Genomic DNA, 19,944 nt, shown 5'->3' with positions numbered 1-19,944 from the left:
GTAACAGTAGTAACTAGGCAGACCAAACTCGCCAAGTGCATCAGACCACAGAACATGATTCAACAAGAGGTTACAGTATCTGACTGCCTCTGGTCTGACACGCTAAAACGACCGAACTCGTGCAAGTTCACGATTCATGCAATGTCCCGCGCCAAGTTTCTAGTGTCAGCATAATTACCACGTTAGACACTTTCGTAACGAATCATCGGAAGAGCCGACTCCCGAGGAGCTGCGGATTCTGATCGTCCCTCTTTCAATTGGCCGATAGCTTTCACGATTTCAGGAACCAACAGAGTCAATGTGCAGAGCAGCTGTAAATGTTGTTGTCCAGCTTGCGAGTTCATACAGATGCTGTAGGTGACAGGTGGGCTGAGATGCTAATGTGCCTAATCTGGCCGGCTTTCCATTTTTGACAAACATGACAATCACATTGTGAATGAAGAGCACACGGCACGCGGTTACGGACGTGCGGTAAGTATCACAGTAGCAGAGAGACGAATTCCGCGGATTACTGGCTCGGAAATTCATTTCACAGTCACAAGTCTTGCAAGTGCGCTTCGAGCTTCGACATGCCAAGACTAGATCATTACTAAGGCATGGCATATGGCAAGCAAGACTGCCGTCCTTCTATTGACCTCTTCCGACATGATTTGCGTGCTTGTTGCATCTTCACAGATATGAATCCAGGCGAAGAGTGCGGCAACTAACTGAAGTTAACTAGATGCACAACTTCTATAATCAAGACCAGCAAACTATTTACAACTTATTCGTGATTGGCGTTCCTTGGTGTGCATCTTCTTGTTAGTCGTGAGTATTGCAAACCGAGCCTTGTCACGCTCGGCGCTTTCGGGCAGTTTCTAGCCGCTTTTGTCGTTGAATTGCAAGCGCAGAACATCATTGCGTGCATAGTGTCCTGTAACGTCAAAGTCCATCTTGGCTTCCACCAGCTCGTTCTTTTTGACCCTGGCCACTAGAATACCAGCCTCGTCGAACAGCGGCCCAGCAAGGATCTCGCCGAGAGGACCGACAATGACACTACCACCTCGTGTCACGATGTCATCAGGCTTGAGGTCGTTGAGCGCCGGATAGTCTTCTGGGTAATCGGAGCGCGTGTTGAATTGGTTGCACGAGATGACGTAGCAGCGGCCCTCCATTGCTATGTGCTGCATGCTTGACGTCCATGTCGTTCGACTGTCGGCGGTAGGCGCACAGTAGATCTCAACGCCACGCTCGTACATTGCGGTTCGTAGCAAGGGCATGTAGTTCTGTAGTGAACCGTTTCAGACGCATATTAGAAAGTGTGGAAACGAGATGTCAGGGAGCGATCTTTTCGTCATAGTGTCGCAACTCTGAAGCACTTACCTCCCAGCAGATGACGGCGCCAACCGCTCCAGCTCGAGTAGTTGCAATTCGGACACCTTCGCCATCGCCTTGTCCCCACACCAATCGTTCAGTACCGGTTGGCATGAGCTTCCTGTGAGAAGCCAGCACCTCTCCCGTTTCCGAAATCGTCAGGGCAGTGCAGTAGATGCTGCCCGTTCCACCAGCAACACTGCTTCCGTACTCGTGTCGCTTCTTACCTGTCTCAGGTCGATCGCATCGTTCAATCACACCAACCACGAGCGTGATTCGATTTTCCATGGCTGCGTTCCTGATCACGGTCATCTCTGGGCCGTTCGTATCACACACTGGCACAGAGGAGGCATGGTATCGCGCGAACCAGCTTCGTCCCTCGGCGGTACGGTGTCCAATCTTGGCACCAAAGTCAAGTCCTCGAGGGTAAGCGCTCAGGAACGCCTCGGGAAAGAGTACGACAATGGGCGTCGAAGAGGAAGATGCGGCTGCCCGAGCTTTGCTCGCTGCCTCGCGTGCGAGCTTTGTAAGCTTGTCGAGCGAAGCGGCCAGGTCGAACGAGACAGGGCTGTCTTGGACGCAGCAAAGAACGACCTCGTCGTTTGTGTCTGACATTGGGTTGGGAGCCTGTTGTTGCCGTGAGAGGTGCTGCTGTCTGTGATACGACCTCGTGCTGGGACAGGAGTCAAGAAGTTGGTGAGCCCAAAGTTATAGTTATCTTCAGCCGATGTTGACACTTACGCGGTCCGAGCGCGAGTCACGAGTCTGTGAGGTGTGACTCCGAAAGAAGAAATGCGGATTTAACTGAACTGCAGCTCGGCGAGTATAACGGCTAATTTTTCTCGTTCGTGGTTTTGCGGTCTGAGTCGGACACCCCGAACGGCTCAGAGTACCTCTCGTAATGTCTCTTCGGCATGGCAGTCTTGCACTCTTTTGTACCGGGCATTACGAGGCAGTAAACAGCGCGTGGATGTGACAAAGGCCAGAAAATCGGATGGAAGCCGAACGTGTCGTCTCACAACATCGGACGCTCCGTTCCACGTCGCGGCACAGAAAGAATCTTATCTTGATCACAGATGTGCGCAGCTCAGCTCAGATAAGTCTGGCTCAAACCTGATTCGCTAGTCCTTATAGACACGACCGTGATTGATTTCGGCTTTAACCTCTCATAGCGGACTGCAGAAGCATCGCGATGGAGACGCTGGTCAAAGCAGCAGTGGTAAGATTGCTATCGTCCAGGGCTTCGTCTTGCATGTTGAACAAGTGCTTGAGCTGAGCTTGTCAGAACCAATCTTGATGTTAGCAGGTCGTGCTCGACGACGCTCTAGGGCCATCGGAGGTGAGCATCGATTCAAAGAATGCTCTGGAACAAAATGTTTTCATGTTCCTTCGATCGCTTCAGCAATTCCCAGAGCAGCCTTTGCCCTTCTCTATCGCGGTGTATAGAGATTTCTTCGTGCTTGTAGCGCAGTGGCGAAACGGTGAGTCCATTTTATCCTCGGCAGAGTAGAGCGGCAAGAAGTGATACCGAAACTGATTCCTTGCTTGCATCGCTGCTTACAGATGAGCCCGCAATCGATGCTCGCCACACGATCGACAGTACGCGGAGGTGGACCGTGCTTTCCTCGGCCTCCGAACGTCATGCGCTGGATCAAGAGCTGATCAAATACCCAGAACTTTGGGAGGGCCCGTTTGAACTGACCAGCAAACTGCTGTCTTCGATGGTGGCGCTTCGCAGCAGCGATGATGTTCAAATGCAAGAGCTGGTCGACGTTGTACAAAACCTCGCCGAGAGTCTGGAAGAAGCAGCTGTGGCTGTCGAGAAGGACTCGCTGCAGCGACTCTACATCCTCGGATTGCTGGGAGTCTTCTTCGAAGCTTTGACAGAGCTGACGTGGCAGTTGATGCAACTTAGCACTGAATTGGTCAATTGGGGAGGGCAGCTGCTTGTAGACCTGATTTGGCGTGACCGAGAGCAGATCAAGATCGCGATCGGGGTTTTGGAAAGACTAGGCGAACGAGACTCTGCCTTTGCTTCAAACCTTGCTACCAACGTTGCATTTTCTATCCTCGCTCGACTTAGGCGAGAGATAGACGACCCTTTCGCTGCTCTTGATGTTCATGGGTCGGACCGGCTCGTGTCGATCTCGACAATCTTCGAGAGTTGCCTTACGTTGATGCTCGCCTCTTCCCACGAGGACGCCAACAACATCATCCAGGATCGCTTTCTCAAAACGCTGTCGCCTTTTCTGAGTCTGGTGCTTGAGCGAACCATTGAGGATCCAAGCGACGAGCATGTCGCAGAGCTCGATATAGTATCGACTAAGCTCTATGACCTGTGTGACAAAGCTCTGCGCGATCAAGCTTTCTAGTTTGCCAGACAAGCTGGTTTGGGTAACACTTTCTCGCTTTGCCGATGTTCATATGTACATCGAATCATCGTCCGGCCACCCACCTTGAGCTAGTGAATGATCAGCTGTCGAGTGGTCGGGCAACAGCGCATCGTGCTGCACCTCAACCTTGACCACGTATTCTCCCGGGATCATTACCATGCCGACATTCCGAATCGTTGTGCGCCCCTCTGGTGTGAGCCTGGTTTCGTCTGTGTCAGCCAGGATGATGTTCTTGCCGGAATCAACACAGATAAAAACTCCGCGGAACGCGCGGCCATCGGGTATATGAACGATACTAGTGCGGCCGACAAAGTTTTTGATGATCGTCTCTACCGCTTTAGACGACGGGTCTTGCACCGCCGCACTCATCTTGTCGTTAGAGCAAGCGACAGGGACGGTGAAACAACGACGTTGTGGAGCTGTATATCCATGTGCGGGATGTTTCAACTCGCGTCACTCGTGACTGAGACACAGTTTCGTGAGAAAATAGCGAATGAACTACCGTGCGGGAAGAGCGCCGGTTGAACCCTGGCATGCGCGTTTGGCTGCCATAAGCGGGCCAAAGCCGGATACACCGGCTAGACCTTTCAATCAGAGCCGACCTTGCAAAACAGTCAAACACAGTCGTGAGTTTTGCGGGGACAAGCACAATGAGAAGAAGCCTCGCATACGCATGCACGTACACACACTCGTGGGTGTGAGTGGAGAGGGGGTTAGGCAAGCTAAGCTCGGGGCCGTGCTCGCTTGTTGTTCATGAGACCCATTTCCCCAACCAGTACAGCGTGTTCGCCACCTCAACTCTCCTCATCATACTGCCATACGCTTCCACACGTCCAACGCAACAATGGCATCCCCACAGCAGATCAAAACGCCGCTCACCGAGGCTTTCGGTATCAAGCACCCGATCATGCTTGCCGGCATGTGAGTTTCGGACCAACCCACTTTTCGAACAGCCAATTTTGAAACGACTTTTGACCCACATCTTTTACCATTCTTGCTGCTTAATACAAACTCTTGTTCGACATCGTACAGGAACGTCGCTGCTGGTCCTGAACTCGCAGCAGCTGTCTCTAACGCTGGAGGAATCGGCATTATCGGCGGCGTTGGGTACACTCCGAGCTATCTGCGCAAAGTTGTGGGCGAGCTCAAGGCCAACTTGAAGGATAAGAATGCTCCTTTCGGTGTCGATTTGCTGCTTCCCAAGGTGGGAGGTGGCGCTCGAAAGACCAACACGGATTACACGAATGGTCAGCTTCCGGAGCTTATTGACATTATCATTGAGTCGGGTGCAAAGCTGTTCGTGTCAGCGGTGGGTGTTCCGCCTGTCGAGGTGGTCAAGAAGCTTCACGCTGCCAAGATTATTGTGGCCGGTATCATTGGTCACCCCAAACATGCACCCAAAGTGCTCGAGGCAGGTGTGGACATGATCATCTTCCAAGGTGGCGAGGGTGGTGGACACACGGGTGATGTTCCCTTGTCGATCATTGCTCCTCGCGTAGTCGACATTTGCCGCGGACACAAGTCGCCTCTTACGGGCAAGCCCATCATCACTGTGGCTGCAGGAGGTATCTTCAACGGTCGCGGTCTCGCCGCTTCCATCTGCTACGGTGCGGATGGTGTGTGGGTCGGTACTCGCTTTGTTGCTTCGGTCGAATCAGGCGCTCCCAAGGCACACAAGGAAGCCGTGCTCAAGTCGACGCACGAAACCGATATCCGAACCATCATCTTTACCGGTCGTCCGCTGCGTCTGTTCAAGACGCCTTACATCATGGATTGGGAGTCTCGCCCGGACGAGATCAAGAAGCTCACAGACAAAGGTATTATTCCCGTCTACCACGATCTCGACAATGACGACGAGCAAGGAACCAAAGAGGCTGGAGCTCGACAGAGGTTCTTGCTCGGCAAGTGCGCCTCCGTTATTCAAGACATTAAGCCTGCCAAGGAGATCGTTGATGAGATGGTCAACGAGGCTGTGGCGACACTGAAGAACGGAAACCAGCTGCTTGTTGGTGGTGGTGCCCGTCTATAATCGATAAAGCACTAACGCTGTGTCTGCAGGTTCACGTGTTCGTCTTGCCTGCCCAGTGTGAGGAATGCTCGATTCTAGTTGTTTCCTTCCAGAGCTCATCCATGCCGCCCGTTGCGTGTGACGCTGCCTCGTGCTAGCATCCAGGAACTTGACCTTGTTCCGCGCTGATGCTCGCTCCCATTTCTTAAGTACAACAGTCCAGACAGTACACTGCGCAATGCAGGCTTGAACGAAAATGAGATGAAATCATCCCGCCTCTTCGTCCTATACTTGATCTCACTTCCACAGGCCGCTACGGACGCATCGTCGGTATCAGCAACGTGCGACAGTCAGAATGAACACCTTAGCGTTGTGAAACGCAGCTACAAGGCCTATTCGAGGCGAACCACGGCAATGAAATCCGAGCTAGACAACCAATCGAACAGTCACGAGTGTTTGCCATCCTCACACGTCAAACTCACAACTCACATCTAGATTCGTTAGACTCTGCGCCAACCACTCGAGCTTAGACTGGAACAGCATCACATCAGGTTCGGCTCGCTACACGTTAGATGAACCCTCGGCTTAGTGGCCGAGGAGCTCACGGGCATGCGATCGAGCTCAAAGCCTAGCATCATCGAACCGAGAAGTTGATACGCGGGTTTTGACACGGCATAGTTAGGAGCTTTTCTTCTCTCACGGTTTTCACTAGTTAACGCCATCGAGATTCTACGGATCTGCTCCCGATTTCCCGATGTGATCTGATGTAGACTTTTCCAGTTTTTTTTGAGACCTGAATTTATATGCATCTTGACATTCAGGATTCAGATTTGCCAAGGCGCAACGTGCAACGGTGAACGATATCTCGACTTCTCAACTTGCTAGATCCATTCACAATTGACAGATTGGACGAACAACAGTCATCAGAGGCACACTGACCACCACATCTCATTTGAGCGCCTCTTGCCACTCGACCAAGATGGTGCGCTCGTTTCCTAACATCGTCATCACGGGGACCCCCGGTACGGGCAAATCCACACACTCGTCGTTACTCGCCTCGTCGTACTCTCCGTCCGGCTCGTCCTGCCACCCACTGCGTCAGATCGACGTTGGAGTGCTCGTGAAAAAGGAAGGCTTCTACACCGAGTATCTGGAAGAATGGCAGAGTTACGAAGTGAACGAAGATCAGCTGCTTGACCACCTGGAGCCGCTCACCGGAACCAAGGCGCCAGAACCATTGGACGCGGAAGAGTTCGATCAGGCCGAACTGACGCAGGCAAAGCAACAGGGTGATGAAGGCGAGGAGAGGGGCGGCTTGGTCTTGGATTGGCATACGTGCGATGTGTGGCCCGAACGATGGGTCGACTTGGTCGTCGTGTTGCGCTGCGACCATGGTGTGCTTTGGCAACGTCTGGAAAAGAGGTAAGTTGCCACCCCTCCGATTGTAACCCCACATTGCAGCTCTCAGAGGTACTGATATTTCAACGTCGACCTTCTTTGCGTGCTGCAGAGGTTACCCACTGAAAAAAATTCAGGAGAATAACGAGGCCGAAATCATGGGCGTGGTCGCCGACGACGCACGCTCCTCCTACCCCGCAGAGGCAATCGTTGAGCTGCAAAGTCAGGAGTCGGGCGACGTCGAGGAGAACGTCGAGAGAATCATTCAGTGGATTCACGCTTGGAGACAGGCTCGTGGCTTGGAGTAAATCCACACGAGCACACACACACACACACACACACACACACGCACTGTTCGTCGCCCCCCATTTCCTCGTAACGCGACCAGATACCACATCAATCACGAATGTACACTAACGCAACCACAATTTCAGCGGTTTCTATCGCCTCTTCCACACGCTCGCAGACCCCGTTCTGCTGCGTAACCAATCGAAGCTGCACACCACACGTACACACGACAAACGAGCAAGACAAACCATAGAAAACAGAACTCGAGCATTCAGAACACTTTCACGTCACCGCACATGCGCCGAGTTTGACCGGCGTACAGATGGATCTGAACTTTAGCAGCAGAGGCTCTTGAGCGGCTGAGCGATCAAAGACACTACCTCGAACACCTGAACAGAACACGTGCCGGGTAGGTCATTCGGCACGCGCCTTACTCGTTGATGTTCTGAGCCTGCAAACGCGACTCGAGATTCCTCAAGCTCTCTTCCTTTGCGAGCAACTCTTGCCTCTTCTCCTGGATCTCGCGCTGAACACGAAGCTCGATCTCCTTGAGCTTGTCCTCCTCGCGCTTGAGCTGCTCCTCCTTGAGCCTGACCGACTGGTTGGCTAGCTCTTCACCAGGGATCGATGTGTCGGCGTAGTCGCTGTGCACGGTTCTCGAGAGCTTCTCGGTACGGTAGTTTTCGTAGAGGAAGTCGTGCGTGATCTCCTTGAGATCGGTGAGATGTGTGTTGAGCAGTGCGGATCGGAGTCGTGCAAAGTCCGAGTGCTTAGGATTGTCGACCTCGACGATACCCCAAGGATACTTTCGTGCACGGATGGGCTCGCCGTTGACGATCACGTCCTCCTCCGAGCCGACAATGGCAAACGGCATGAGGCCGCGCAGTTCCGAATTGTCGGCGATCGTCTCCTCGTCATCCTCCTCGACATCGTAAGGGAAGTTGTAGACGGGAATGCCGTAGTGCTCAATGTCCTCCATGATGCGCTTCTTAAACTCTTGCTTCTCGGTGAGTGTCATGGAGTCGGCCTTGCCAATGACGGGGATGACGTTGACACGAGGAGAGAGTCGGCGCATGAGCTCAATGTCGATCTCGCGCAACGAGTGGCCAGTAGGTGTGATAAAGTAGAGAAGCGCGTGGACACGGTTGTCGCGGAAACGAGGGTTACGCTTGATTCGCGATTCCTCTGCAAGAATGTCATCGTACTGTCGCTCGAGGAAGCCAACGATCTCGGAGAAGCTGCAGGTTGGGAGATAGAAAGTAATTGTGAAAGAAAGAGATAGGTGCAGAGGGAGGGAAGTCAGCTGGGATCCGCGTTGCACCAGGGCAATTCATTTGGTCTCCGTCCGAGCTGGTAGGCGCGACTGAAGATGGAACACTTACGCATATTCGTTGTCGATGTTGTCACCAAAGCCGGGCGTGTCTACGATGGTGAGTCCGATGCGCATGCCGTCCTCCTCGAGTTCGACATGTACTGGTTTGATGCGGATGCCCTCTTCAATGTGAGCCGTCTCGGGGTTGTCACTAATCTTGTGGCCTATGACTTCGGATTCGCACAAGGTGTTGACAAACGTGGTCTTTCCTGTACCGGAGGCGCCGACGACCATAAGACAGAAGGAAACACCCTTTTTGGCCGCGCGTCGACGCGCGGCCATGCTGGAGTTGATGACGGACGAAATGGTGACGGTTACGTTGGGGTAAAGACGCGAAGCGCAGAGAGAGCCGGTGAAGGCTTCTAGTTACAGCAGGCAAGCAATTGGTGCCGATAGCGTTTCGCGGTTGAATTGAGGTGCGAGACCCGCTCGAATGGATATGCGTGAAGGGACGGATAGCGTGGTGGTGATCGCGATGAAGAGAGTGATGGTGACAAGACTTGATTAAGAAAAAAGGCCAATGCTTCTGAAAGGTGCGGCGCTCTCGTGTCAGTGCGCTGTGCTCGCCGTGCTCGCTGTGCTCGAGAGGGAGATGTGCGTGCATGCAAGCGCGAGAGAGGGCGTGAGCGTGAGCGTGAGCGTCGACAGACGGTCTCAGTGTTGAAGAAGCTCAGAGAGCGGCACGCACGAGCACTCTCTGAATTGGCCAGCTCGTTTCAACTGCGACACGCACCACGCAACTCACTCCTCGCATAGTATTGTTTATAATATTCTTCTAATCCAGAATTCAAATCCGCATTTGAATTCAACCCTTCACGCCTGGTTCGTGCCCAAATCGTGAATAACGAATGGTTTCAAACCCATCCTTCGTGCACTCTTAACTCAAGACTTCTAGGCGGCCTTCGAGTAATCACGAATACTATTCACGAATCGTAATTCGTAATTCGTAATTCGTGATTCGTGATTCACGATTGTGATTCACGATTCACCTTCACGATTCGTGATTTAAAGCAGCTTTGTCGGGCTTTCGCAACAAGAGTCTAACAGCTAGGAAGGGTTGCGTGTTGCACGTTGCACGTTCTCGTGTCCGTGTTCACGGTGATGTTGCACCTTGCTGGTGAGGTATGCCTTAGTAACGGACACACCAGATGAGGGTCTTCTCACTTATTGCTAGGGCGTTCAAATGATGAAAGCAAACGTCCAGTGGGAGGCGCTCGTTGGTGGAGATCAAGCCCCTATGCGGCCTCAAAAACTGCATTCGTCATCTGGACGGAGCTCTACGGTCCAATATACTGGCTCGTCGTTCTCCACCTCAACCACACCCTGCTCATCAGCAAGATGATTTGACGTCGACAGGAACCCGCCAAGTGTGGTTGAGTCTCGTTCCAAGTTCCATTCCAATCCCTTTGTCGATACATTGGCGCCACTGTTGCCGACTCCCAAAGGCAGGATGCCGCAGGTCTTGCCCATCACTTGGCGTGACATCTTGAGAACGTGCTTGCCCTTGGGAAGCAGCCACGCTACGCTGCCGTCGCCAATTGCAAAAGTTCGTTGTCGCTTCTTCAGTCGACTGCCCCTCTCATTGAGCCCATCTGGATCCAAAACGCTTCCTAGTTGCTCAGTACCGGGAGCCAGTTGCCAGAGCACGTGCAGCGTATGTACACTCTGGTCCAATCGCCCAGCAAGACCGCCAAAGATGATAAGCGTGTGCTCGTCGCCATCTCCCGATGCTGCCTCTTGGTCCTCGACTTCCTGGATTGTCTTTTGCAGATCCGTGGCGTACTGCGAAGGACGCAAATGTACAGCCACGCCCTTGCATGTAAAGAAGTGCTGTGTATCTGGCCGAATCGAATCGAGATCGCCTAGAATGGCGTTCGGCAAGGGAACTGACGGCCGCCCATCCTGACTTTCGAAGGCTGCCGCGCCAAAGCAATCCAAAATCCGATTGGCCGCACCGTCGGCACACAACCGCAGCGATGCCGACTTCCACAGGTGTCGGAAGTGTCCGATCTGGCGCGTATCAATGGGCGAGTTCAGCAACACCATCGCATAGCGTGGCACGTCATTTTGCGACCAAGGCAGCAGGAAAGGCGAAGGATCCCACATCTGCTTGTCTGCATTGCTCGCTGAGGCTTGTTGGTTGTGCTGTCCCTCAAGATCGTCGCTGACATCAGCTTCCTCATCCTGCTCCCACGGCCGAGCAAAAGGGCCACGTACGCTTGTCGGCGCCAATGCATTCGGTTCTGGTCGGGCAGGCACTTCGAAATGGAAGCCGTCAAATGCCGAGTATGTCTCGAGCTGTGATCCTTTGCTGGCTGCTTCTTTCCAGGCTTGATACGCTTGTATCTCGAATTCCTTCATGATCAATGCTTTCCGCTCTGAATCTCCGAGCTGTCGTCCTTGCGGTGCTTGCTGCCTCTCGCTCTGCGTCGGAGACAATTCTGCCTGGGTGCCCATGCTGTCGAGCAAGTAGTGTGGCGGGCTCGGATACTTTGTGGAAAAGTGATTCAGTATCAAGCACTTTGCATTCACCAATGCAGCGAATTGCCCTGCCACTTGAGGGACAGAATGGCCACGCGAAGTCGCTTTTTCTGCAACTTCTTCCAATGAGTCAGCTTTGCCGTTCTTGTTTAGATGTGCAGGCAGTGCAATGTTGGTGCTCTCATGAACAAGCACGTCCGAGTCATAGGCGAGCGCAGGCAAGCCGTAACCCGCTCGGAGTTGCATCTCTGAGAAACCGCCAGTACCATCGCTCGTGTCGCCCATGATGGTCACCTTGCGTCCAGGCATGCCCAGATGTGGTGGATGTAAGACTGTACCATCGGGAAGTAGGACTGTTTGACGTCGATTGGTGAGTTTGGATAGGAGTGAAAGCGGATGTCGAATACCCTCTTGCTCTTGCAGAGCAGTTGCATTACGCTTGATGGCCTCTGCGACGCTTGGATCAAGCGGCATCGCTCTTGCTTCTTCTTCGAAAACAAAGGCAAGCGTTGGACACCGGTGCGAGATAGGAGCAGCGCTAATGCGCACGTTGGGCCCGTGGCTTGCGCTCTTGATCGTAAGAAAGTTGGGCCAGCTGAACGTGCGTGGGTCCATGTTCAGATCGCGTCCCGCGTTCGATTCGCCGTCGTGCAGTGGTAGGTTGGGTATTGTGCGTCCAGGCTGATCTCTCAGCGCATGAGGCGATGCTTCCGGCATTTGATCTTGCGAAGGCCACACAAACTCGTGTACGACGTACTTGCCGCTCAGCTGTGAGTAACAGAGGGAGAGTGTGGTTCGTATTAACGCGCGCAGACCTGGTGGTCCATAAATTTCGATGCGCGGTGCAGAGCTTTCTGGTGCAGAGGAGACGCCTGTGGGGCCCATCATGGACATGAGCAGAGGCACGAGACCGAGAACATGGTCGGCATGGAGATGTGTTACAAGGATGGTCTTGAGATTTGCAAGCCGTTCATCCACACCGATGTATCGAGAGCGGAATTGTCGCTGTGTGCCTTCGCCACAGTCCACCATGACAGTATGGTTGTCCAGCTTGAAGAGGAGCGAAGAGTAGTTCCTTGTCGAGTTGGGCATGGACGAGGTGCCCAGAAATTTGATCGACATGCGGGGTGCGGCCATGTTTGCCAGCCTGCTTCGCTCGCAGCGGAAGCGTCAAGGAGTAGCTCGGACGAGGGTGTGATGATGAGGCTGAGCACAGAGTGAACCTGACTTCACGCTCGATTGCTAGAGCTTGTCGATGAAGTTATGCTTGAGGTTGAAGGTGATGAGAGAAGAGCTGGGATGCTCGAATGCGTCACGAATCAGAATCACGAATTATTCAATACTCGTGATTAATAAATTGGCCAAAGTTGGAGGCGAAGTACTCACCACTTAGGCTGTTACAGCCAAACAAAACCCTCCTGGAAATCACGAATGTTCGCAAGTACAGTCACGAGGAGGTTCGACGACGCTTGACGCAACAATCATGGATGGACGCATCCATATGTTCTCCGCTTGACAAGGTGAGCATCACGTTCTCACCACGGCGCCCGAGGTAACGGAGCATGAGGTCCGCCATCTCTGTGAGCGTTGGTCCATTGAGGCGCCACACACAGCAAAGAGCGCATGTTGAAGAGAACTGATATTGGACTCAGCACGATGCACATACAAATACAAAAGAGGTATCAAGATGGTAGCTAACAAACAGAGGCAAAGAGGTCGGAGGATTACAGAAGAAGGAGATGAATATGACGAGAGCTGGGGGGACGGACGACGTATGGCGTATTCATGATTGGCGTGTTTAATGACCTCCACGGCGCGCAGCATCGCGCGCCTCGAGACGCTCCTTCTCCACCTGAGCACGCAGAGCAGCGCGCATCTTTTTGACAAACGTGTAAAATTTGCGTGTAGAATTGAGCTCTTGTAGCAATGACTCTTGGAGGCTAGTATCAAGTTTTGGCGATACGGATGTGATCTTGTACCTGCTGCTGCTGACGTCGATGGTGAAATGGTATTCCTTGGACCAGTCGTCGGCGTTCATGAGATTGAAGGTGAACTTGAGCTGATCGCCAACTTTGGTTGGCACCACCGAGCAGCCAGTCTTGGCCTCGAGCAAACGCAGCTCGGGACCGTTCTTGTCGATCTGCGCCTTTAGCTTCTCCCTCTGTAACTCCTTTGCCTCCTTCTTCTTTTCGAGGTTCTGCCTCAACTCTGTGATCTCGGCCTGCAGCTCGTTGCATCGCTGTGTTACGGATGCCTTTTGAGCTTGGAGTGTTTGCTGTCTCGCACGAAGCTTGGCGTCCTGATCGCGCTCCTTAGCGATGGTATCCCACAGTTCGCCTTGACTCGCCTTGGTGTCCTCGATCTCACGTTCGAGCGTTGTGAGTTGGTTGCGATGCTCCATGCGATTGGCATCGAATTCAGCCTTGTCGTCGTGAATGTTGGAAATGGCATTCTCGGTGTAGGCGCGGAAGCGGGTGGAAAAGGTCTTTACTGCGGAGACAATACTGGAAAAGTCAAAGACGGCGTTGTTGTTCTCCAAATCGGCATAGACTTTGCGCATCTCGGCGTTGGAAGGAGCTGAAGTGCCAAACGGCCTTCTCGGTGTCGCAAGCATCGAAGGACGCGGTGCGGTGGCCATGTTTGGTGAAACGCTGTCTGTCTCTGCAAGCTGAGGTCGATGGTTTGGGACGATGGGTTGGTATGTGGGTATGAGATGGATGAGACTGTTGCCAACAGTCGCCTTGAACCTGAACGACACACTAGGTTCCTAAGACAAAAGCTTTAGATGGAGGCTGTTTGCGAAAAGTAGCAACTATGAGAGAAGGATGATGGTAGTTCTGGGTGCGAGTCTGATACTCACCAATGTCGACGTTGACCGCCAGAGTGTGCGTTCCCAGCAGCCAAGCCAACTCGAGTGCCAATAAAAGTGTTGATTTCAATGTTAGCTAGCAGCGCGTGGCGCCTCAGCCTCTGCACAATGGCAGACACGTCTTTTTCGGCACGTGACCGCGTCGCGCTTTCCCATTCCTGTCGAAAGTAACACTCACGACTACGTGCGTGCTATTATTATTATTATTATATTGAAAAAAAAACATTTGTCAGATCTAAGGCCGACTTGGCACGTAAACCGCACCCGCCTTGCCGTCAAGAATTCACGATTCACGATTGCCTCTCGCCGTGCACATCGGCCTTACTGAGATTGAAAAAGGTCTTTTCGAAAGCGCCTAGAGTGGCTGATTGCGGGGCAAGGAGGTAGCACCAACAGCAGCAAGAGCGGTGAGGAAGCTAGCTGGCCAGGGCCAACAAGAGGTGTTGAACCATGTTGAGCCAAAGTCAACATCTCTACGCAAATGTCCAAGTTGATGATGATTCACGATTCGTGATTGGCGAGTGAGTGATTTGAACAGAAGTCACTTTTCAAGCCGAGTTGCGCGACATTCACGATTCACAATTCGCAATTCACTTGGCGGCTGTGTGGCTTAACTTAGGGTTGGGATTTTGGTGTGTGGTTGCATGTGTTTGACAAAAGCTGCGAAAGTGACGAGTGGGTCGGACATCGTCAATCACTTTGTGACATGTAGAATCCCTTACTGCAGTCGTGATTGCAAGCTGCAGCTGCGCAGCTGGTGACAGGTCCCACAATCACGAATATCACTTGCGACTCACCGACTCGGTCTGCTGCTTGTTGCCCGTCACTTGGATTAGCTGTTGGGTTATCACTTTCGGCCTCGGCCCTCTGCTCGACCGTCTTGCACCTCTGCCCATCATCCTTCCCACCTCTTCATCCAACAACCCCATTTCTTATCCCACCTATCAACCTAGTTCGGCTTGACGTATCATGCCGCCAGTCGCAGCCATGTATTCGAGCAGCTCGGCGGCCTCACCTCTCACCCCTTCCAAAAGGGACAACACCCACGCTCAGCACTCAGTCGTCAACGAGCAGGTCAAGCCACTCAAGAATCACGAGCTCTCGCGAATCAATGATTCTTCCAACGATTTCGACTCGCAACCCGATCCAAAGGGTAGCTGGAGGAGCTGGAGGCGTGGCGACGGTCTACAGCCGTGGGAGAACGAGATCGTTCGCAGCATCGAAGTGCAACGTAAAGCCAACGTAGCCCAGCTCTACTTCCTCAACTACTATTTTGACAACCTCCGATACATCGCTGATCGCAAGGCTAGGCATGCCCGCTTCCAAGACTCGACGCGAGCTCGCGGCTTGCTTCCCGAGTCCGACCATGATGAGCCTTCTCCCGAATACCTGAAGGAGCGCAGCTCCTACTTTGGACGCGAGCGTGTTCTGCTTCGCAAGAGGAGAACCAAGTTGCGTGTCAACCAGTTCCACATCATTACCCAGGTCGGTGCCGGTGGCTATGGTGAGGTCTTCCTTGCTCGCAAGCGTGACACTGGCGAGATCTGCGCACTCAAACGCCTCAAGAAGCGCATCCTCGTCAAAATGGACGAGGTCCGCCATGTACTTACCGAGAGAGACATTCTCACTGCCACAAAGTCGCCGTGGCTCGTGCGTTTACTCTACGCATTCCAGGACCCTGATCACGTCTTTCTCGCCATGGAGTATGTTCCTGGTGGAGACTTCCGCACGCTTTTGTGCAACAACGGAGCGCTCAAGGAAGAGTACGCCCGGTTTTATATGGCTGAGATGCTCGTCTCTGTCAACGAGCTCCACCGCCTCGGCTACATTCATCGCGACCTCAAACCCGAGAACTTCCTCGTAGACTCTAGCGGACACGTCAAGCTCACCGACTTTGGACTTGCCTCAGGTGCGCTCAATCCAGGTAAGATCGAGTCGATGAAGGCCAAGCTCGATGCAGTCAAGGACACCGACTTCGTCTACCGTACACCTGCCGAGCGTGGCTCCATGTACAAAAAAATGATTCAACACACCCAACACCGCGCAAACTCGATCGTCGGCAGTCCGGATTACATTGCGCCCGAAATGCTCCGTGGACGTCAGTACAGTTTTGGCGTCGACTACTGGAGCTTGGGATGCATCCTGTACGAATTTTTGTGTGGTTTCCCTCCTTTCAGCGGCAGCAACCCGGACGAGACGTTCGCCAATCTCAAGAACTGGCAAAAGGTGCTCCAACGTCCTGTCTACGACACTCCTGAAAATCTGCAGTTCAACCTCAGCGATGTCGCCTGGGATGCCATCACCAAGCTCGTTGACACTCCCGAGCGTCGATACAGCAGCCTGGAGCCGGTACAGGCGCATCCCTTCTTCCGCCCCCTCGATCTGAACCGTCTGCGCGAGCTCAAGGCACCCTTCATCCCCGAGTTGGAGAACGAGGAGGACACAGGCTACTTTGACAACTTTGAAGATCCAGCCGACATGGCGCGCTACAAGGATGTTCACGAGAAGCAGAAGAACGTCGAAGCCGTTAGCGAGAACGGCTCGGGTGCCGGTGGAAGAGCCCTTTGGGTGGGCTTCACGTTCGGCAAGAACCATCTGGGTGCAAATGGCAAGCCGCTGTTTCCACCATCGACCTCCAAGGATGCTTCAGACGCATTTGCAACCATGTTCTGATTATCGTGTCCTGATAACCGCACTGGCCATTCCGAGCCCGATCAAACAAAGAAGTCCTGATTCGAGCTCATCACCCTTACTGCCGATGACCATTACGACCTCGTATACAGACCGCTGCTTTCTCGCTATACCCATCAGCGGCACCGTTACAGGGCTTGCAATTATAGCTATAACTATCACTGTAGCGTGGCGATTCTAATCTGCTTTCAATATGATACGCTCTCTAAATTACCTTTCTGTGTTGCCGGAGTCCTCTTCTGTCAACGTATGTGCGAAGTAGTTGGCTTTGAGCTCTGCATTGATGGTGCTTGCTGCGTTGTGAGTCGTTGACAGCCTGCAGCTGCGCTGCTTATGTGTGATATGTGTGATACAATTGTATCCTGCAAGAGCGGCTCTTCTGAGCCGATCCTGCTGACATCAAGCGGAGGCGCAGCCAGAAGAATGTGCCCATGTGCACCTTTTAAGAGGTTCTCTGATTCTTCTAAGTAACCAGGCGTCCTTCGAATCTCCCAGACTTTGTCGAAACCCGACAGGCGCTTCCGGCGTGCAGCTCCTCGGGCGAGTGTTTCCAATCTCTGAAGCAAGGACTGAGAGGAATCATTTGGCTCTTGCTAGCGAGTGGGCTCACTTGAGTCTGTATGACCCATTGATTGAGCGGCCGTGGACGCTCGTCCGTCTCTTTAAAAAGTCGTCTGTACGCCACCAAGACTATCAGTAGCTAGACGACTGCTGTCACAAGCAAGCAAAAAATCTTTCGGCTGCTCGATTCAGGATTGTTGCCTTCCGGTAATACCAGCGTTGAATGGATCATGACTTCAGGTCATAAATGCGGGTGACCTGCACCTTGAACCAGGATAGGTCGAAGACCTGCACTTTGAACCAAGTATGTAGGGTCGCATTATACGTCCCTTCACTTGTTCTGGTGAAGGCGAGATGAGTTGGTCGTCCTTCTCCGACAGCGTAGGGCCACAGAAATAGTTATAAGCGTTCTCTGCATGGGACCTTGTTCCTTCTCCACCGAGATAGTCCGGCCTGTATCTTCGCTGCGAGAATGATTCATTCAAGCCTTTTCGCACCACTACCCTTGCTCCCAGCACACCCCATTTACTGACGCGACAAGGAAACCTTCAGCCGACGGTTGCTTTTTCCGTTTCGCTGGAGGCTATGTGCATTCCCACAACAACTCGAAAGCGTAAGCAAGGCGCTGTTGACTGACCTTCAGACCGAGTTCAACCCTAAACTTCGCAGGTCAACCATGAACACGTACATGACAACCAGATCGATGGAGCTAGCTATGCGCCAAGCCCGAGCGAGCATTTTTGTGCTCGCTACCCTGGAAAGGCTCATCGCGAAGCAACCCAGCTACAGGACGCTTGGCTCCCACAATTTACAAAGCACAGCTAGCAACGGGAGCTTGCCTGACGTCTCAGCAGCGCTTACGACCATCTATGGGAATCTTTGTTACTTGTTACCAGGAAGTATGGATTCCATTTGACACACGGCCTTTGTAATGATTACGTTGCATATTCTGAGTTGCATGCTACAAGTCGAGCAGATAGAGCATGCGTCAACAGTCAACGTTGGCAGCGAGCTCACTTGAAACCGAGGAACGACTTGAGGGGCTCCCAGCCGAGGTTCAACTGTTGCGATAGCAAGAGAAAAAAAAATCAAAAGATAACCGTGTCAGGGAAAAGCGTTGGAAGCGGAACTTCTCGGCGCAGAATGCAGCATCGCATAGGTTATACATACGTTGTAGAGACCAGCACTAATGGTGACAGCAAGGGTAACGAGGGTGCCGATGGGACGACCAATGGCAGCCGAGTTTTCAGCCTGGATACCAAGGTTGGCGTGCGCGACACGAGCGGCAAACAAGGTGGTGTACGCAGCGTGGACGAGCGAAGTAGGGGCACCGTTGAGTTCAGCAAGGAAGATGAGGAAGAATGCGAAGGGGGCCGTTTCGGAGAAGTTGCCGTGGGCGCGAATAGCACGCTGAAGCTTAGCAAGTTCAGTGGGGCTGTTGACCTTCTTGTTACCAGGGCCGAGCACCTTGTCCGAGTCGCCAGATCCAAGGTAGATGTTGGTGTTGAGTCGGTTGACGACGACGTTGGCCGAGAGGTATGAGTAGTAGCCGGCAAAGAGGGCCGAATGTGCCAGGGAGGCCTACGTCGTTGATAAACAAAAGAGAAACTCCGATTCAGACGAGACAAGGATCAGCACAACCGTTTTAAGATTTCATATGGATGGAGAAAGCTCCTATAGCAGAAGCGCAACTTACAGGGCTGAGGACGAAGAGAGGCATGATGGTGTTGAGAGAGTCTGTGATCAGTCAAGAACTGAGGTTGAGAGTAGAGATGGGATGGAAGAGTGAAAATTGGAAGGTGTAGCAGAGGAAAGTTGATTTTTGGCCTTGCCCTTTGAACAGCGTATGTATTCGTGATTCACGCGATTGCTCACGTCGAATAGAGCAATCGCGAGTCTAGATTCGCGCAAACACACTCCATTGACTGCCCACGGCCGCGCGCTGTGACTATCACGAGTGATCACACTCACAACTCACTCCTTTCTTGGCTATGACGATGCCACCATCAACCTTGCATTCCTTTCTTTGCCTCCCCGCTTCTCTGGCGCAAATCACGAATCACCAATGTAAGTTAAATTGGAATTGCAACAGAGTGGAGGCTGCATCGCCCCTAAACGCACGTGCCATCCAGGCGGCCTAGTTCTTACGCACGGTAAAACAATTCCGTTCGTTCATGCTTATAAAATTCAACGTAATTTCCTGTGTTTGCAGACAGCGCTGCGACGAGGAGGTGTAGAATAAGGGCGAACCTGGATTACTCAATGCAAGCGGCCTTCTGCCTGCCTACCGCCAGCCAGTCAGCCAGCCAAGAGTTGGCTCTGTGACCGTGTGGCTATGGACGACAAGCACCCAACGCCTCAAAAGGCAATCAATCAATCAATCACGAATCCTGTATCGTGCAAGGCTGTGCGCTTTGTGAAATTGCAGAAACGCAGCAGCTTTGGGTTTGAATCACAATCACGAATGCACTGACTGAACCTACGCTCTCACGGCGCGCTCTACACTTGTGTTTGTCGTTGTCACCATCTA

General features: G+C 52.8%; 10 protein-coding genes across 10 annotated transcripts; 4 read left to right on the top strand and 6 right to left on the bottom strand.

The window, feature by feature from the left end:
* Window positions 1–857: 857 nt before the first annotated feature.
* Window positions 858–1,968, bottom strand: UMAG_10444 (putative nitrilase; the record flags this gene model as incomplete). Its single annotated transcript, XM_011391760.1, has 2 exons — window positions 858–1,265; window positions 1,363–1,968. 2 exons carry the CDS (start codon window positions 1,966–1,968, stop codon window positions 858–860), a joined length of 1,014 nt encoding a protein of 337 aa, XP_011390062.1.
* Window positions 1,969–2,545: 577 nt separating this feature from the next.
* On the top strand, window positions 2,546–3,725 carry UMAG_12230 (uncharacterized protein; the record flags this gene model as incomplete). Its single annotated transcript, XM_011391814.1, has 3 exons — window positions 2,546–2,572; window positions 2,657–2,834; window positions 2,917–3,725. 3 exons carry the CDS (start codon window positions 2,546–2,548, stop codon window positions 3,723–3,725), a joined length of 1,014 nt encoding a protein of 337 aa, XP_011390116.1.
* A 48-nt stretch (window positions 3,726–3,773) lies between these two features.
* UMAG_10443 (uncharacterized protein) lies at window positions 3,774–4,115 on the bottom strand (the record flags this gene model as incomplete). The annotated part of the gene is made up of 1 exon (XM_011391759.1): window positions 3,774–4,115. The coding sequence occupies one exon, from the start codon at window positions 4,113–4,115 to the stop codon at window positions 3,774–3,776; it is 342 nt and encodes a 113-aa protein (XP_011390061.1).
* Window positions 4,116–4,590: 475 nt separating this feature from the next.
* On the top strand, window positions 4,591–5,775 carry UMAG_03451 (uncharacterized protein; the record flags this gene model as incomplete). The annotated part of the gene is made up of 2 exons (XM_011391609.1): window positions 4,591–4,667; window positions 4,779–5,775. The coding sequence occupies 2 exons, from the start codon at window positions 4,591–4,593 to the stop codon at window positions 5,773–5,775; spliced, it is 1,074 nt and encodes a 357-aa protein (XP_011389911.1).
* Window positions 5,776–6,733: 958 nt separating this feature from the next.
* Window positions 6,734–7,460, top strand: UMAG_03450 (nucleoside-triphosphatase; the record flags this gene model as incomplete). The annotated part of the gene is made up of 2 exons (XM_011391608.1): window positions 6,734–7,176; window positions 7,265–7,460. 2 exons carry the CDS (start codon window positions 6,734–6,736, stop codon window positions 7,458–7,460), a joined length of 639 nt encoding a protein of 212 aa, XP_011389910.1.
* Window positions 7,461–7,870: 410 nt separating this feature from the next.
* Window positions 7,871–9,094, bottom strand: UMAG_03449 (septin 3; the record flags this gene model as incomplete). Its single annotated transcript, XM_011391607.1, has 2 exons — window positions 7,871–8,678; window positions 8,823–9,094. 2 exons carry the CDS (start codon window positions 9,092–9,094, stop codon window positions 7,871–7,873), a joined length of 1,080 nt encoding a protein of 359 aa, XP_011389909.1.
* Window positions 9,095–10,057: 963 nt separating this feature from the next.
* UMAG_03448 (uncharacterized protein) lies at window positions 10,058–12,430 on the bottom strand (the record flags this gene model as incomplete). Its single annotated transcript, XM_011391606.1, has 1 exon — window positions 10,058–12,430. One exon carries the CDS (start codon window positions 12,428–12,430, stop codon window positions 10,058–10,060), a length of 2,373 nt encoding a protein of 790 aa, XP_011389908.1.
* A 661-nt stretch (window positions 12,431–13,091) lies between these two features.
* On the bottom strand, window positions 13,092–13,931 carry UMAG_10442 (uncharacterized protein; the record flags this gene model as incomplete). Its single annotated transcript, XM_011391758.1, has 1 exon — window positions 13,092–13,931. The coding sequence occupies one exon, from the start codon at window positions 13,929–13,931 to the stop codon at window positions 13,092–13,094; it is 840 nt and encodes a 279-aa protein (XP_011390060.1).
* Window positions 13,932–15,131: 1,200 nt separating this feature from the next.
* UMAG_03446 (putative protein kinase DBF2) lies at window positions 15,132–16,835 on the top strand (the record flags this gene model as incomplete). The annotated part of the gene is made up of 1 exon (XM_011391605.1): window positions 15,132–16,835. The coding sequence occupies one exon, from the start codon at window positions 15,132–15,134 to the stop codon at window positions 16,833–16,835; it is 1,704 nt and encodes a 567-aa protein (XP_011389907.1).
* A 1,592-nt stretch (window positions 16,836–18,427) lies between these two features.
* UMAG_03445 (uncharacterized protein) lies at window positions 18,428–19,134 on the bottom strand (the record flags this gene model as incomplete). Its single annotated transcript, XM_011391604.1, has 3 exons — window positions 18,428–18,475; window positions 18,585–18,995; window positions 19,111–19,134. 3 exons carry the CDS (start codon window positions 19,132–19,134, stop codon window positions 18,428–18,430), a joined length of 483 nt encoding a protein of 160 aa, XP_011389906.1.
* Between the last annotated feature and the right edge of the window lie 810 nt (window positions 19,135–19,944).

Source organism: Mycosarcoma maydis, chromosome 9 (assembly GCF_000328475.2).
Source record: "Mycosarcoma maydis chromosome 9, whole genome shotgun sequence".
Lineage (NCBI taxonomy): Eukaryota > Fungi > Basidiomycota > Ustilaginomycetes > Ustilaginales > Mycosarcoma > Mycosarcoma maydis.
This window is presented reverse-complemented; position numbering and strand designations above follow the sequence as displayed.